The 17,630-nt window shown below is 46.6% G+C and overlaps 1 protein-coding gene across 1 annotated transcript in view; it reads right to left on the bottom strand.

Annotated features, from left to right (window-relative positions):
* The window catches only part of B3GLCT (beta 3-glucosyltransferase), a 151,862-nt gene that overhangs the window by 95,847 nt on the left and 38,385 nt on the right, over nucleotides 1–17,630 (bottom strand). The window contains exons 3-6 of the mRNA XM_021710893.1: nucleotides 17,060–17,274; nucleotides 7,168–7,249; nucleotides 3,324–3,381; nucleotides 3,121–3,170 (exon numbers count right to left, since the gene is read on the bottom strand). Of these exons, the coding sequence (XP_021566568.1) occupies nucleotides 3,121–3,170; nucleotides 3,324–3,381; nucleotides 7,168–7,249; nucleotides 17,060–17,274 (405 nt within the window). The remainder of the gene's footprint in view (nucleotides 1–3,120; nucleotides 3,171–3,323; nucleotides 3,382–7,167; nucleotides 7,250–17,059; nucleotides 17,275–17,630) is intronic.

Genomic DNA, 17,630 nt, shown 5'->3' with positions numbered 1-17,630 from the left:
AAAAAAAAAAAAAAAAAAAAAAAAGAACAAATCTTAGCACTTTGGGAGGCCGAGGTGGGAGGACTGCTTGAGCCCAGGAGTTCAAGATCAGCCTGGGCAACACACCAAGACCGCACCTTTTCAGAAAATCAAAAAATTAGCTGGGCATGATGGCATATGCCTACAGTCCCAGCTACCTACCCTGGAGGCTGAGGCAGAAGGATTGATTGCCTGAGCCCAGGAGGTTGAGACTGTGTTGGCTATGAGCATGCCACTGTACTCTAGCCTGGGCAACAGAGTGAGACTCCGACTCAAAAACACACATACATACACACACAAAAACAGCTGGGCGCTATGGGTCACACCTGTCATCCCAGCACTTTGGGAGGTGGAGGTGAGAGGATTGCCTGAGCCTAGGTGATCGAGATCAACTTGGCGAGACCTCATCTCTACAAAAAAAAAAAATTAGTTGGGTGTGGTGGTGTGTGCCTGTAGTTCCAGTCACTTGGAAGGCTGAGGTAGAAGGCTCGCCTGAGCCCAGCAGGTAGCGGCTGTGGTAGCCGTGAGTGTGCCACCGCACTACAGTCTGAATGACAAAATGAGACTCCAACTCAAAAAAAAAAAAGTCTTAGCACTTTGGGAGGCCGAGGCAGGAGGACTGCTTGAGCCCAGGAGTTCGAGACCAGCCTGGGCAACATAGCAAGACCTCACTTCTACAGAAAATCAAAAAATTTGCCAGGCATGGTGGCATGTGCCTGCAGTTCTAGCTACTCTGGAGGCTGAGATGGAAGGATTGCCTGAGGTCAGGAGGTTGAGGCTGCGGTGAGCCATGAGTGTGCCCTACAGCCCTACAGCCTGGATGAGAGAGTGAGACCCCGACTCAAAGAAAAAAAGAAAGAAAGAAGGGAGGGAGAGAGGGAGGGGAAGAGAGGGAGAAAAGAAGGAAGGAAGGAAGGAAAATGTAACTGATAAAAGCAGGAAGGTCTACAGTTTCTCTTTTTACTTTGATTTACTCAGATAGAACAGGTGGTGCATGTAGCCTCTTGAAAGGCTAAATAAAACATTTCTTGCTGTCTTACCAGGTAAACATGTAAATAGGACCCAGCACTGTTCAAAGAAGTAAACGCACACTTAATCTTCAAAACCGTCCCCTCCCTGGGGACGGGGAGACACCTCTTATCAAAAAGGGTGCCTGAAGCATATTTGTATACTTAACCTTAACTGTACCCCACAATATCATAATAAAAAATATTGATTATAAAAAACAAACAAACAGTCCCTTGAGGTAGGATCCCATCTTACAGATGAGGAAACTGAGGCCCAGCAAGATTTGCTAATGCCCACAGCTGGTCAGTGGTAAAGAAGAGATGAACTGTGGCACTTTGGCTCCAGTGTCCAGTGCTAACCTTATGTCATTCAAGGCATAATGTCACAAGCCACCATAGGATTAAACAGCACTTCAAATCTGTCACAAAGGATCCTCATATTTCCCAGAGACAATGCACAGGGCCGTTTAATATAAAATAGGACGTGTGCAGTGGCTCACGCCTGTAATCCCAGCACTTTGGGAGGCAAAGGCAAGAGGACTGCCTGAGCCCAGAGGTTCGAGATCAGCCTGGGCAATTTGGCGAGACCTCGTGTCTACAATAAATTTAAAAATTAGCTGGGCATGGTGGCATGTGTCTGTAGTTCCAACCACTTGGAAGGTTGAGGCAGAAGGATCGCAGTGGCTGTGATTGTGCCACTGCACTCCAGCCTGGAGGACAGAGAGAAACTCTGAGAAGAGAAAAAAAAAAGTATATATATATATAATTAGTATAGTGACAAAAATTCAAGGATTCAGAAAATTGTTATTCTAACTTTCCCTTTTAATAATCACTGTGACTCTGGTCAAATCACTTAAAATCTCTGAGGCTAAATTTTCTCCATTATAAATGGGAATATCTACTTTGCTTAGCAATAACAGGAACATGGAGGCAATCGAATTAAATGAAAAGTGTGAAAATGCTTTATTAACCATAAAGTGTCTTAAAAATCCTACAGGGTGATGATTCTCATTTTCCCTGTGTAGGGATCCACAGGACAGGTAGAACAGATAATAACTGTTGATAAAAGACACATTCTATTAAAAAATGCTTTTACACCAATTGTGGAGCAAAAAATAGAGTCAGCTGAGTTTGAATTCATATGACAAAAACAATAGATATTTTAAACTATTGTTTCTCTCACATGCTAAGCCGATCTAGCGCAAAGCCCAACTGGTAGACATTTAGAAAAGGTTCCTGACTTCAACCAACGATCAAGAAGAGGCCAGGAGCAGTGGCTCAAGCTTATAATCTCAGCAGTTTGGGAGGCCGAGATGGGAGGCAACACAGCAAGACCTTGTCTCTACACAAAATAAAAAAATTAGGCAGGGGTGGTAGCATGCCCAGCTACTTGGGGAGGTTGAGATACTAGGATCGCCTGAGCCCAAGAGGCCGAGGCTGCCATGAGCCATGATCGTGCCACTGCACTTCAGCCTGGGTGACAGAGTGAGACCCCAACTCAAAAAAAAAGAGGAAGAAGAGACGGAAGAGGAAGCAGCTCTGAGATTTGGATAAGTCCGCCCCGTCCCCAGCTGTCCTCAAGCCCAGGGTTCTGCTTCTGACTGCCCAAGAGGTCTGGCAGCATAGATACCTTTGCGGTCTCCCACCCACCTGGTCCCCAGTGTGCCCTCTCACATAATGCCCCCTTCAAGTGGCAGTAATCAGGTTTTTGTGACACATCAGAATTTTTTCACAGACTGGCAAAATTAAGTCCAAGGTAAGATATGGTAAGACTGGGGAAAACTCTACTAGTCAAGCAAGACTTCAAATGTCTAACTCTATGTCAAAACATCTTTTTTCTTAAAATGACTTTAAAACCCAGTGGATCTGCCCTCACAGTTAAAGGATTTTTTTTTAAAGCAAGTCTATCTATAGGTTGCTGTCAGGACTTCAAAATCTATGTTGAGCAACATAATATTAATTCATCTAACCAAAAAAAAAAAAAAAAAAGAGAGAGAGAGAGAACAAGAGAAGGATGAAATCATTCCAGTTCCCATTAAAAAAATTACAGTAAATTCCAGAGGGGGGGAGGAGATCTGATTGTCAGCATCAGTACCTGAGACTGCTTGACCCCCTTCTTTATGTCTTCAGAATCCAAAGCAAAAGCTGGAAAAAAAAGAAATATTTTTACATTACAATTAACAATGCAGGTTCATTTTCACATTCCACAGTTTGGCTTATAATGAGGGAAAAAAGATACTTTAACAAGACACAATTTGCTCATTTTTAAGCAGCTGCATTGCCACAAACTAGTATTACTGGCTTTCTTCATCTCAGACCTAAAATTATTCATCCGCACGAAGCCAACATGCTTAGGCTACCCAGCAAAAAGAAACAGTACGCCAAACAAATCAGAATCTGTGTATATCATCTGTGTCTATAGATATAAACTACAAAATAGATGTATGCAAAATACTACTGCTTCAAAATCTTAATTTTGGTGCCTTCTTAAGAAAAGGGGAATTCCTCAGACTCCAGAGGGAGGAATTACTAATTCCCATCCTCACAATCTCTGCCAGAGCCTGGCAGGCAACAGAGCTAAATTCAGAGTGGGTTTTTTTTCTTCAGGACTGTAAGGTTAGCAATCATAGAACCTACCAAGCCCTGATGGGGCTCGGCGCAGTGGCTCATGCCTGTAATCCCAGCACTTTGGGAGGCCGAGGCAGGAGGATTGCCTGAACCCAGGAGTTCAAGACCACCAGCCTGGGCAACTGAGTGAGATCTCTCTCTAAAAAAAAAAAAAAAAAAAAATTTTTAATTAGCCTGGCATGGTGGTGAACGCCTGTAGTCCCAGCTACTCGAGAGGCTTGAGGTAGACGGATAGCCTGAGTCCAGGAGGTCGAGGCTGCAGTGAGCTGTGATCGTGCCACTGCACTCCAACCTGGGAGTCAGAGTGAAACTCTGACTCAAAAAAAACAAAACGAAACAAAACCCCTGACAGTGCCCATCTAAGGGCAGTGAGGTCAGGAGAATGAGAATTAAAACCATTCCCCTTCTAGAATGATTTAATGTTTTCAGCCAGAGCCTATAATAAACAAAGATGTCCCTAGAGATACGTTTAGGCTCTGCATTAAAAACACTAACAACAACATGACAGTGCGACACTTTGAAAATATAAAGCAAAATAAGCCAAACAGGAAGCTTAAGTGAACAAGAAGTAATGCCTTAATTTTACAGTGCATTTCTCCTGGACAGCTAGGAGGAAAGCATTGCACAGAGTTCACTTTCTCCAAATTAGCATTCCCAGGAGTAAATGGGCAATGCCATGGCACAGAGGTGTCTTAGGTAGGTCAGAGAGGCACTGCCATGGGCCACGATTCAGCACAAGGTGCAAAGGGACCCTACCTAGAAGTGGGAGACACCTTTGCCCATTTGGGGTCCTCCCAGTCACTCCCCATGCCCAGCCCCAGACACTCACTGCCTGTAGTTCTCCACTCACATTTGCTCAAAGGAGATAATCTAAAACATATTCACACTAAGAAGCCAAGGACTAACATGGTTTAATCGCTTCCATTTCCGGAACTGCATTTTCCAAGGCTGGGTGAAACTGAAGTGTGGGCCAGATGAAACTCTAGGTGGAAGAGTAGACGAGGACAGACAGGAGACCACATGAGGTCTCCCTGACTCTACCCCACCTAAATCCCCAACTCCACCCCCTCCTTACCCTCCCCACCCAGTTTACTATCCCCTAGAGCACCTGTCACCAACAGGCATTAACAGATATTTGTTTACGACTCATCTTATACATCAGTTGATTATAAGCTTCATGAGGGCAGGAAAATAAGTTTGTGTGCTGTTTGCCCCCACAGCAAGAGCATGGCTAGCACACAGGAAGAGCTCACTACACATTTACCAAATGAATGAATGAATGAAGGAAAGTCTTCACTGCAGCCCTAGAGTCACATCACCCAAGGGCTGTCTACTCCTTATACTAGGCAGCATCAGTCCAGTAGAAAGGAGTGTGGTGGTGTCCCTGACCTGCCATTTATTTTCACCAGGATCTGATCCATTTTCTCACTTTTTACACACACACACACACACACACACACACACACAGAGCAAGGCACAAATTGTTCAAGTTCTAAGAAGAGAGGAGAGATTTAACCCCAAAGCACCATACAAATTTTGTTTCTGGGTACTTAAAGTTTTTGGTCTTGTTTTATTCACCGCCAAGCTGATATGCACATTTAAAACGTTCAAGAAGATATCAAAACTAAAATTATTTAATGAACACTGCACAAGGGGGTTGCAACATGTGATCATATAGTAGCTTTGCCCCACAGAATTCCAGAAGACGGCACTCTGAGAACTTACTGTGGTCAAGCCAATATGTGACGTTGATTCAAAAATCCATCATCCCCTCCTCAATAGAGTCCTAATTCCAGACAGGGACAAACATCTCTGGGTTAAAATTTCCTCTTTGCATCAAGCAAAACAACTTTCTCAATGTAACAGGTTTAGTGACATCATCTAATAACCAGTGTTTACCTTTACCTCGTTTTTTGCAAGGCCAGATGGCTATACAACAAGGAAGGGTATGTGAACACAAAAGCTCTCCAGCCCTAAAATGTAGACTATCGTCTAGGAGAGGTATTTTTATGTACTGGTTCTAAAAATTACAAACACGTCACCTTTCATGAGTAAGACCCGATAGTTTTGGACAATGTAACTGTTTAAAGTAGGAATCACACATGGGACGATCTTACCAATAAATCAAGCGAATTTCACAAATCCTGCTTGCCATAATCAACATATGATTCCTTAATTCAGATAAGACTTGACTCAGCTGAAGTTACACTCGATTCTGGTTCTATCCAAAAAGGCACAGACCTAGAGTTAAAATATCCTTTAACAACAACAAAAGCCTATCATTTCTCCCCATCATTCTGCCGTGAAATTTAAAACTCCCTTTTCCCATGAAATATAAATTATATAATATTTAAAGCAATGGCACAAGAAATGCATCAGAGTCACTTTCGATCATAAGAGCTCATCAAAAAGATAATCCTTATTAGGTGAATACTGGGAAAAAAAGTGCTGGTGGGTTTTATCCTCACATTTCCACGAGAGAAAGAAATCAAAAGAAATCATTCAAGGGACCAAATGTATTTTGGAGGTGCAGAATCGCTCTACCACTAATAAATCCAATCTTAAAAGAATGGGTCATTTACACAACGTCTACCAATAAAATCCTGGTTTCATGGAAATGAAGGAGAAATGGTACAAAGAGATGAAGAAAGTAAGAAAAATTAGCAAGGAAGATAAAAAATTGCGTGTCACCTTCAGCAGCTAACAAGAATGCACACTGTGAGTTTAACACCCTGGGCCTGGGCGGTGAGGGAGGAAGAGAAAAAGAGAGGGAGGGAAACAGTCCCCCTTCCCAAGGTCCCCTGGCCACCTAAGGTGCAATGTTTGCTGTTTGCTTTTCACACTAATTTCCAGATTCAGTAGGGAAAAATACTCTTGAAAAACTCGGCCTTAGTGCTTTAATGTGCAGTTGGAAAAATACTCCAAGGTAAATCATGCTTTTAGATGCCAAACTGCTGTTTAAAAGTAATTTTCTCTTTTCTATTTTCAACACGAATTCTGGTGAATTGCAACAGGGAACTATATTTAAAGTGCAAATCAGGGCAAGCAATAGAAATCGGACCTTTTTCATGATAACGCTAAATAATTCAAGCCATCGAATGTGTTAGCACACCTACACAGGAAGATAAATCAAGATTTTACAACTGCCCTGGGACTAGGATTTATAGGCTAGCCCAAGCCCCAGGGTGCAAGGAAACAGGCAAGTAATTAATTGCAATGCATTTAAGCAGCACTAATCAACTATCTTTTCTTGGGTCCCTGGAGAAAGCAAGGAATTCCCCTCCCCATGCAGGAAAGCGGCTGTGCCTTCTGATTTCTACCTTGAGTTTGTTCCTATTCTCACGATTCGTCTTCCAAAACTCTCCCAGGAACATCAATCAAAGAAATCAAACAAAACACAAAGAACAAGAAGCCACTATGGTGCCAAGTAACCCCAGCTTGGATGGTGCCCTGGGGGGTCAACGAGACAACACCTTTCAGCGTATTGTTCAGCACACGTCAAGTTTCAGCCAACAGCTGCGGGGACGCTGGTGACCGAGACGGTGGTGATGATGGCGATGACGGCAGTCTGGGCAGTGTCAAGATGGTCACGTGTCCTGCACAAAAACCAGGAGGGAGGGAATAAAACCTGGTACCCATGGCTCTGCCCCTCAGGCCAAGGCTCAGGGAGACTGGTTCTGGAAGCCCACAGGCTCAGGGTTCATTCCAGGCTGCATAAGAGGTCACTTTTCTTCCTAACACATCCATGGGGCTTCACTTTCTTTCCCGTGACCTACTTACGAAATGTGTCACCCAGCACGGCTGGGGCCTCCGTGGCTGCCTCTCCCTGGAGCTTTCTAGGATTAGTCCTGGGTCCTCCAGGGGGCCTTAAGCTCCAGGATGCAAGGTCTCCATGCCCAATTTACTTATTTCCAGCTCCCTGCTTTGAAGATAATCCCTGGCCGCGGAGTGAACAGAAATAAACATACCCGCAGCCCAGTGACAGGGGTAGAAACTGCCTTTCCTTCATTCTCCTGGGACCAGTGCACTGTCCCTGCAGCAGACACGCTGGGTAGCAGCCCCAACTACCATGGGGCCCCACCGCCAAACCAAAGGATGGAGGGAGGGCCTGTCACTCCACACTGGGGCCAGTGACAAGACCAACCCACTCAGTGGCAGAGATACCTGAAAGCAGGAAGTGATGGGACAGGGACAGCTGAGAGGAGAGAGTGACTGGAACTACAGATGAGGTTGGGGGTGGCAGTGGCCACACTGTATGGGGTGGATGTTTGAGAGTCCAGTTTTCTCTGAGTGCCAGGACCGGCCGTTCCTGGAGGTTTTTAAGGAGGGCACTGCCACATTGAGATTACGCCCAAGACAGCTTGCGGGAGGCAGTGTGTGCGGTGGCCATTGAGAGACAAAGACCACAAAACATGTCAGCTAGGAAGCTGGTGGAATCAGGCAAGGAGACCTAAGGGCCTGAATTAAGGTTGGGCTGTGAGCAGGGAGGTGCTGGAGGCATAAAAGAAGCAGAAGCTGGTCAGGTATGGTGGCTCATGCCTGCACTTTGGAGGCCAAGGCAGGAGGAGTGCTTGAGTCTAGGAACTGGAGACCCGCCCAGCAACACAGCGAGACTCTGTGTCTGCAAAAAAATTTTTAAAATTAGCTGGGTATGCCAGAGCGCACCTGGAGTCCCAGCTACCGGGGAGGCTGAGGCAGAAGGATCTTCTGAGTCCAGGAGGTCGAGGCTGCGGTGAGCTGAGATTGTGCCACTGCACTCCAGCCTGGGCGACAAAGTGAGACTGACTCAAAAAAAAAAAAGGAAGAAGAAGAAGCTGGAGGTACGAGACAGATCACCCAGTGGGTGAGGGTGGGAAAGGGGGGTCCCCCAGCTTCTGGATGTTGGACACAGGCTAGAGAATGAAGGAGGGCAGGTGATGTGTGGGGGAGTGCAATTTGGCTACCCACAGCCTGAGATATTCGAGCAGAAACACCCAGGAGCTGCCTGGTGTCAGGTGTGGCACTCGGCACGCAGGTAAGGGAAGCACTACCCAAGTGGTGTCTTCACAGGACACAGGCGCTGCAGCCACAAGCTTGGATGTGCCCAGAGACAGCATGTGGGGCTGAGGGCGGGGGCAGGGGACTCCAACATTTCAGGGGCAAAACAGCAAAGGAGACAAAAAGGAAGAGCCAGGCAGGGTGGAGAATCAGGGAGAAGGCAGTTCTCTCGAGGACAACTCTCTCCTTAAAGCTGCACGGTACAATAGAAAGATGTCACAGTAGAGGAGAGACTGGACCTCTGGCCCCCTTGACTATGAGAAGTCCTACAGCACAAGTAAAGTCCAGAGCCTAGACTCAGACCAGCTGGGTTCAAATCCAGGCTCTGCCTCTTAGTAGGTAAGCTAAGTCTTTGTTTTCTCCCCTTACAGGGTAAAAATGGAGCAAGCATTAAATAAGTCAGTGTATGTTCAGGCTGAAAACAGCACCTGGTCTATGGTAAAAGCTGTAAGAGGCTGGGTGTGGTGGTTCATGCCTGTAATCCCAGCACTTTGGGAGGCCGAAGCAGGAGGATCGCTTGAGCCCAGGAGTTTAAGACCAGCCTGGGCAACACAGTGAGACCTCATCTCTACCAAAAAAACCCAAAAAATCAAAAATATCAGCCAGGTGTGGTGGTGCATGCCTGTAGGCCAAGCTACTCGGAAGGCTGAGGTAGAAGGAATGCCTGAGCCCAGGAGGCCGAGGCTGGGGTGAGAGGTGGTTGTGTCTGGGCAACAGAGTGAGACCCCCAACTCGAAAAATAAATAAATAAAAGGCTGTAGAGCCTTTTGCTCATACGCCCAACAGTAAACTCTTAGAAAGAGACCGGCTATTCTGAGGAAGGTGCTGGAACAGTTCAGACAGTTGAGACAAGACACGAGGGAGAGGCTGGCCTCCCACCACAGAGTAGCTGTGAGCAAATCACGCGATCCTCCTCCTCTGAGCCCTCTACCCATGCAAACTTGATCTTGCTCCATCTGAAACTCATCTCCTGTTGTATACAGAAGTCACGGGGAAGTGAAGTTTGGGATACAGGTTTTTCTTCGCTTGACAGTCAAGTTTGATGGAACAATATATTCTATGGACCAGAGGGTAAATATATTTGTAGGAAGGATGGTAAAGGGGGAAAAAAAACAAAAAAAAAACCAGGAAATAACCCTTTGAGCCATACTTCATTTAAACAATCACTCAGGATACGAAAACTAGAGTTTTGGGGGTGAGATTCAAAATCCAACCTCACAAGCAGATTCCACAGCCTGAGTCACAGGAAGGTCAGAACCCCCTTTGGTCACACAGCCCACTCCAGAGCACACTGAAGAGGAACACACACACAGCAAACACTCGAACACACACAAAAATAAGCCCTGGGTACAGTTCCTTCAAACTGCAAGGGCACGACTGAACAGTTAACTGTCTGACTTCATTGATTAAAAAAATATAATTTGGCCAGGTGCGGTGGCTCAAGCCTGTCATCCCTGCACTTGGGGAGGCCGAGGTGAGAGGACTGCTTGAGCCCAGGGATTCGACAGCAGCCTGGGCCACTTGGCGAGTCCTCGTCTCTACAATAAATCCAAAAATTAGCCTGGCATGGTGGCACTGCCTGTAGTTCCAGCTGCTTGGAAGGCTGAGGCGGAAGGATCGCCGGAGCTCAGCAGGTCGAGGCTGTGGTGGCCGGGAGCGTGCCACTACACTCAAGCCTGGGCAACAGAATGAGACTCCAACTCAGAAATAAATAAATAAGTATATGAATCATGATTCACTTTCTGGCATCTTGTCTATTACAAAAAGTGGGGCCAGGTGCGGTGGTTCACACCTATAATCCCAGCAATTTGGGAGGCCGAGGTAGGAGGAGTGCTTGAGCCCAGAAGCTTGAGACAAGCCTAGATAACATAGCAAGATATCATCTCCACAAAAATCAAAATTAGACAGGTGTGGTGACACGCACTGGTAGTCCCAGCTTCTCAGAAGGCTGAGGTGGGAGGACTGCTTGAGCCCAGGAGTCTGAGATTGCAGAGCCATGATTGTACCACTGTACTACATCCTGGGCGACACATTGAGACCCCCAAACTCTAAAAACAAGTGGATTTTAAAAAGTACCCACAATCCACGGTAAATGTCAGTACCACTCAAGCCACAGTATTCACGATCTAAGATGCTCTAAGGCTTCAGGAACCTACATGTACATTATTGTGTATGTTGCACTAACAACTCATAGCTCTAATTTTTGAAACTCACACTCCACAGACTGTCGTCCCTCCGGTAGCATTTGAAAGTCTGCAAATGGTGCCGGAACCAGATAAGTACTTCTTAGTTTGAGTTCTGGGGCTTCCAGTGCCTTTCCCAAGTACACAAAACACCTTACTGGTAAGTACAGGCCTCAGTGCCACACTCTGCTCTCTCTAGAACAATTCCTTATTTCATTTTAAAGGTAAAGCAACCATTAACCATCTTTACATTCTACAGATGTTCACAAAAATCACCCAATAATGGTTCCAGTTTACAGCCGGGCCTAGGGTGGCCCAGGTGGGGTTCCCACACCTGGCTACACAGACAGCTCACCTGGGGACCTTGTTAAAAATACAAGGCTGGGCTCGGTGGTTCAGCCTGTAATCCCAGCACTTTGGGAGGCCGAGGCGAGTGGACTGCCTGAGCCTGCGGGTTCAAGACCCGCCTGGGCAACTTGGCGAGACCTAGTCTCTATAATAAATCAAAAAATTAGCTGGGCGTGGTAGCGCTCGCCAGTAGTTCCGGCTACTTGGAAGGCTGGGGCAGAAGGATCACCGGAGCCCAGCAGGTCGAGGCTGCAGTGGCCACTGCACTCCAGTCTGGGTGATGGAGTGAGACTTCAACTCAAAAAAAAAAAGACAAAAATTACAAATCCACAGGCTTCATCTCAGATCTTCTGAATCAGGAAATCTGGAGCTGGAATCCAGGAGTTCACATTTTAACAAAACAGAGGCTTCTTTAAGACACTGAGAGGGCCAGGCCCGGCGGCTCACACCTGTCATCCCAGTACTTTGGGAGGCAGAAGCGAGAGGATTATCTGAGCCCAGTGGTACAAGACCAGCTTGAACAACTTGGCCAGACCTCGTCTCTATAATAAATCCGAAAAATCAGCTTGGCATTGTGGCACAGGCCGGTGGTTCCAGCTGCTTGGAAGGCTGAGGCAGAAAGATCGTCTGAGCCCCACAGGTCAAGGCTATGATGGTCGTGAGCGTGCCACTGCACTCCAACCTGGGCGACAGAGTGAGATTCCTACTCAAAAAAAAAAAAAAAAGACACGGAGATGCTTCTCATGTGTGCTAACGCTTGACACGCATCCGGGTGGACAGCTGGAAAGAAACTCAGGGGAAATGAACAGGGCTATTTTGAAAACAGGCCGGGGCCATTTAACTTCCTCTATTTCATGCATCTCGTAAACGAAAACCAGTCTCTTGCAGGTCCTGCCTTAAGAATCGGGAGAGGATAAATTCAACGTGATACATAAAGAGCCTTCTTACGGGAAGCAATGATGTCAACTAAAATACATCCCTTCCCGGTTTCATAAAATATCCCTTTAGGAGTAAAAATAAGTCATATCTCTTGGAGAAAATGGCATTGCTATACTTGAGCTACATTTAGATATTATTTGATGATACTTATATTCATTTTTTATTTTGTTTTGTTTTTTGTCTAGACCCAGGCTTTACATCATGGAGATAAAGATTGCTTTCTTCCCCAATTTCTACCAAATCTATAATACACGTACATTTTAGGTAAAAGCTTAAATGAATTTCCTCTTCTTTTAATTTCAATGTATGTGTATTTTTCTCTTTTTAAAAATGTATTATTTCAACCAAGGCTCTCTTTCTTAAAACAAACGAACAAACAAACAAAAAAGACTTAAGTTGCCAGCTACTGTAATGACTGGCCAGACCCCTCCTCCGAGCTCCTGACCCAAATATCTACTTGTTCTGACATGGAGGCTAAACGTTTCACATGCACCCCAAACTTTACTTGTTGAAAACTGAACTTATCATCCTCACCTCTTCCTAAAATTAAGTCAAAGTGCAACTTAAGACAATTGTTTGAAATGCCACAGAACTGTACACTTATGTATTACACAGATGACACTTTGTTGTGTATACCGTGCCACACAATTGTTTTTAAATCTGATCCTCTTCCATCGAGTGCCTAAGTCAGTAACAAATAAGTCATATCTCTTGGATAAAATGGCATTGCTGTACTTGAGATACATTTAGATATTATTTGATATTTATATTCATTTTGTATTTTGTTTTTTTGTCTAGACCCATGCTTTACACGGATTTTTGTAGAGATGATGTCTAGCCCACTGTCCACCTGGGGCTGGTGACAGAAATGGATGACTCGCTCATCCTTGCCCCCACCCTTCCTCTTGGTGTGGACCAATCAATCCCTCCATCTGGGAGACTCTTAATCACCTCTCACCTCTGCTTCTAAAGGCGTCCTCACAGTCCCTCTTGGACACTAGTTCCCTCCCATCCCTGCTCCACAGGACAACCCAAGTGAGCTTCGGAAACGGAAATCAAACCAGGTACTGCCCCATCACAGCCTTTCAGATGCTTCCCTTTGCCCTAAGGACAAAGCCCAAAATCCATCACCTGGTCCGCGAGGTCCGGTCGAAGCTGGCCTCTATTGATGCTGCATTACTCACCCTCCTCAAAGTCCCCGTCCCTCTGTCCTTTCTCTGCTTGACCCCTTCACCACCAAGCTCCCTCCCTCGCAGGCACGCTGACTACCTCACTCCACTCAACTGATTTCTGCCTCCCATTCAGGTCTGAACTCTGATGTCACCTCCTCCAGGAAGCCTTCCTTAAGCCCTCACTCCGCTGTGCCTCACCTCTGGCACAATTAACATTTTTGGACTTGACAACTGATGGTTTGGCTGGGTGTGGTGGCTCAAGCCTGTAATCCCAGCCCTTTGGGAGGCCAAGGTGAGAGGATTGCCTGAGCCCGCAGGTTCGAGACCAGCCTGGGCAACATGGTAAGACCTCATCTCTACAATAAATCAAAATTTAGCCAGGCTTGGTAGCAAATACCTACAGTTCCGCTACTTGGAAGGCTGAGTTGGAAGGATCACCGGAGCCCAGCAGGTCGACGCTGGGGTGGCTGTGAGCGTGCCACTGCACTCCAGCCTGGGCGACGGAGTGAGACTCCAACTCAAAAACAACAAGAAGACAACTGGTGGTCTGATGGTGGGGGAAGAGCTGCTCTGTGCGTTGTAGAATGCTCAGCAGCATCCCTGGCCAAACCAGCCCTGGGGCAACCGAACGGTCCAGTCAGCACAGATGTTCCCAGAGTGCATGACTGCTCCCTGCTGAGAGCCACTGCCCCAGACCAGGCAACAGTCATTCTCCCTCTGCGACAGGCTCTTGAAGCTTTTCCTGGGCATATCTTCCGCTAGTTCTGGAGTCATTAGTGTTTGCCATCTTCCCTTCCAGACTGCAAGCCCCACAAGGAAAGAACAGACTGGCTCTGTCTTGTTCCTCCCATATCCCGATGCTCGACACACAGCAGGTACCCAACGTTACTTTTTCGATGAAAGAAACTTTGGGTCACTTTTCCTTGTAATGCTATTCTAAAATTAACATCATCTAGTAGTTGAAATCAGCCCCGACACTGAACTGGGTTTCTTCGGGAACTGCTTAATGGCGAGGGCTTTGAAACGATGGCAGTAAGGGAGCCCTGGATCAAGAACAGGTCTGATCGAAAATCAAAATTCAAAACACAACCTGTCCTTGAGCATGGGAAAGATGGGATTAACTACGGGCACTCGGCCAGGCTCGGTGGCTCAGCCTGTAATCCCAGCACTTTGGAAGGCCGAGGTGAGTGGATTGCCTGAGCCTACGGGTTCGAGACCCACCCGGGCAACTTGGCAAGACCTTGTCTCTACAATAAATCAAAAATTACCTGGGTGAGGTAGTGCGTGCCTAAAGTTCCAGCTACTTGGAAGGCTGAGGCAGAAGGATCACCGCAGCCCAGCAGGTCAAGGCTGCGGTGGCTGGGAGCATGCCACTGCACTCCGCCTGGGCAACAGAGTGAGACTCCAACTCAAAAAAAAAAATTACGGGCACTCATGTATATCACGCTTAAGCAAGAATCTGAACAATGCCAGGGACAGTCTACAAAGAGTGCTAAAACACGGAACATTTGCAAATCCCCCATAAGTAGCACTTTATGCCTAGAAACTATGCTTGCTCACTCTATAATGTGTCTAATAAAAAGCAAAAATATCTGGCTCCAAACAGGCCTATTATTAGGACCTTCTCAAGTACTGAGCCCACAGTGTTTGCCTCCTAGAAGTGAATCAAAGGGTCAGAACACCTCAATCACACCCCATTTAAAACAGAAGCTCCCTCCCCCTCAGTTACAGGCAAATTCCCTTAGGTCAAGTCCATGCCCAAGGGTGGGGGGGATGCCAATTTGGGTGTTTTGGACTACCTGGATGACAAAGAATCCATCCAGAAGATTCAAATCTGTGCCAGTGATATCTGCCTACTGCTTGAGAAGTAAAGAGAAGGTTATAAAAATCAAAATTCAAAACAACCTGGAATTAAGTTTGACTCTTGATGTCCTAAAACTTTGACTTGCTACAATGAAAGGAATCTGAGCAAGACCTGGCTCAGAATGAAAAGCCATCCCTAATTTTGGCAGACGCTTAGAGACACAACCTTGGCTCATACAGAGGGGAGATAAGGATGTGAAAATGAAAGCTAAAGCCTATTATTGTACCAGTACCACTGGCTCCAATAAGCTTCTTCTGCCATTTGGGATGGCATCTAATCTCACCCAATTCAAGTCTGGAACAGGTGACCAGGGCTGACAGCCACTCCCTATCTATCTGGCGTCCAAGTTTCTTCTGTCTTTCTCATCCACCATCCTTACTGCTGCCTTCCATCTTCAAGGTCACCTCATGGTCACAAGATGGCCACCATGGCGCCAGCCATCAGACCCACATAAGAGGTCACGGGAAGGAGAATGAAACAGCACAAACAGGCCTGCATCCCCGTTGGACCAGCCACGTTTAAAGAGAGCTTTACCAGAAGCCCACCCAACATTCTCTACAGATATCTCACCGGCTGCCTCTGTATTTGTGGGGGCCACTGAGAAATGTCTCACTCCTCCACCATTCCCCTCCACCTTGATTCTAAGAGTTTCGTTAAGACCGTCAAAGAAGGGACAAAAAGCTAGGGGGTAGGTAGGTGGTAGCAGTCTCTGCTACAATGGAATTGTATGTTACAGCTGTAAGAGATGGCCAAGTGTTGGTATTCTATCTAGTCCTTGTGTCTTGTTCATGTGAGAAAAACTAAAGCTCAGAGCCCCCAAAGCCACACAGCTAATAAGTGGTGACTAAAGACTTAAGTAAATCTACTCATTCTGAAACCAGTGCCAGACCCAAGAACTGACGTTGCAGAGAATTTTGCCTGTATATGCCTATGGGTTGACAATACATTTTCTATGCTGACCTTTCTCTAGAAATGCAAATAAATATGCGCCAGTCTGTGGGGAAACTAAACATTACACAGTTAGGCCGATCTTACACGGGAATGTTTAAGGCATTTATAAACGATCAGGATTATTCACATGCCTCAGAACTCCTGTTGTTTTCTCTATTTCAGCAGGATTCCAAAAACATCATGAGCACGAGGGACATCTTTATCCATGACAATGCCCCTCCCTTGTATCAATAAAGCTCAATAAAAGGTACTCGTGATTTATTTCGGATGGCAAAAAGGCAGTCTCCTGTTCCGTACCTGCCCATGCAAACCAGTGTACAAAGCCCAAAAGTCTCACAGGGATCTTTTAATGTGCTTTTATGTCTTATTTATTGTGCTTATCTGACAACTTCACAAGGCGAACAGACGTCTCTAAAAATGTGTTGACATTTTAGTTCATTCAGAACGTCCTTCAGTGTATTATCAAGTTTAGACAGAGCAAATATTCCCTTCAGGACCTTAAGAAACAGATACGAATGTGCATTTCAGCCCACACGCTGTACATATCATATACAAGTCGTATACCCCAGTACTGCATTATCAAGTGCAATGCTATAAATAGAATGCGAACTTCAGCTCAACCAACCCATTTGGTTAGTGGCAAAACTTCCAGGCAACAAGCCAAGGATTCAGCCAGGACTCACCCAGTCAATTTCCCAGACCTCCAGCCTCCCAGTCTCCTGAAGCTGCCACCCAGCAATGCCTCTTTCCTCCACCAAAGCACATCTCCAGCCAAACTCGGTTGCTCCCCACGAGCCATTATAGCCTTCTCTGCCCAAGGTGCCCTAATATTTCTAATTACATTGTTGTCTAACGAATCATGCATGGGGACAATTAATCACCAACTAGCTCATTCAATTTCCCCACACTTACTGAGCGCCTGTATAGAAACGCCGGGAGGACGCAGAAGCCGCAAATACGGTCCTCATCGGGGAGGGCTTAAATCCAAAGGAAAAACCGGGCTGCGGGGCGCCGGGGGCTAACAAGCAGTGCGCAAGAACGCTGCGTCTTTTCCTAAACTGCATCCTTCTGCCACCTCTAAAAATCGGAAACCACTGCCTTTTCCCAGGCTGGAAACACAGGTCGGCCTGGGTTAGAGGACGAGCAACTCGGTAACAGTCGGAAAAGGAGAGAATTCTTCGCCCGAGCTTTCAAACTTGAACCGAGCTCATGGGGAAAGTCAATGCCAAGGATTCGGAAAATACAAACTTTCAGCGCTTCGTTTAGGATCAAGGAGGGGAATGCCTGGGCGAGGAGCACGGGAGGGAAAGAAACCACGGGCGTGACGGCAGCGGGAGACCCCGCGAGCGCGGCTCCCGGACGTGTCCCGCCGTTTCCCGGTGGGGACCCCTCCGCGTCCCCGCGCCACGCCCGCTCCCGCGGGGGCCCCGCGGACACCCGGCGCTCCCCCGAGTCGGAGCCCGGGAGGGGCCCGGAGCCCAGG

This window comes from Carlito syrichta, unplaced genomic scaffold (assembly GCF_000164805.1).
Source record: "Carlito syrichta isolate Samal-C Ts95f unplaced genomic scaffold, Tarsius_syrichta-2.0.1 Scaffold301633, whole genome shotgun sequence".
Classification (NCBI taxonomy): domain Eukaryota; kingdom Metazoa; phylum Chordata; class Mammalia; order Primates; family Tarsiidae; genus Carlito; species Carlito syrichta.
Note: the sequence above shows the minus strand (reverse complement) of the source record. Positions and strands in the feature narration are given on the sequence as shown.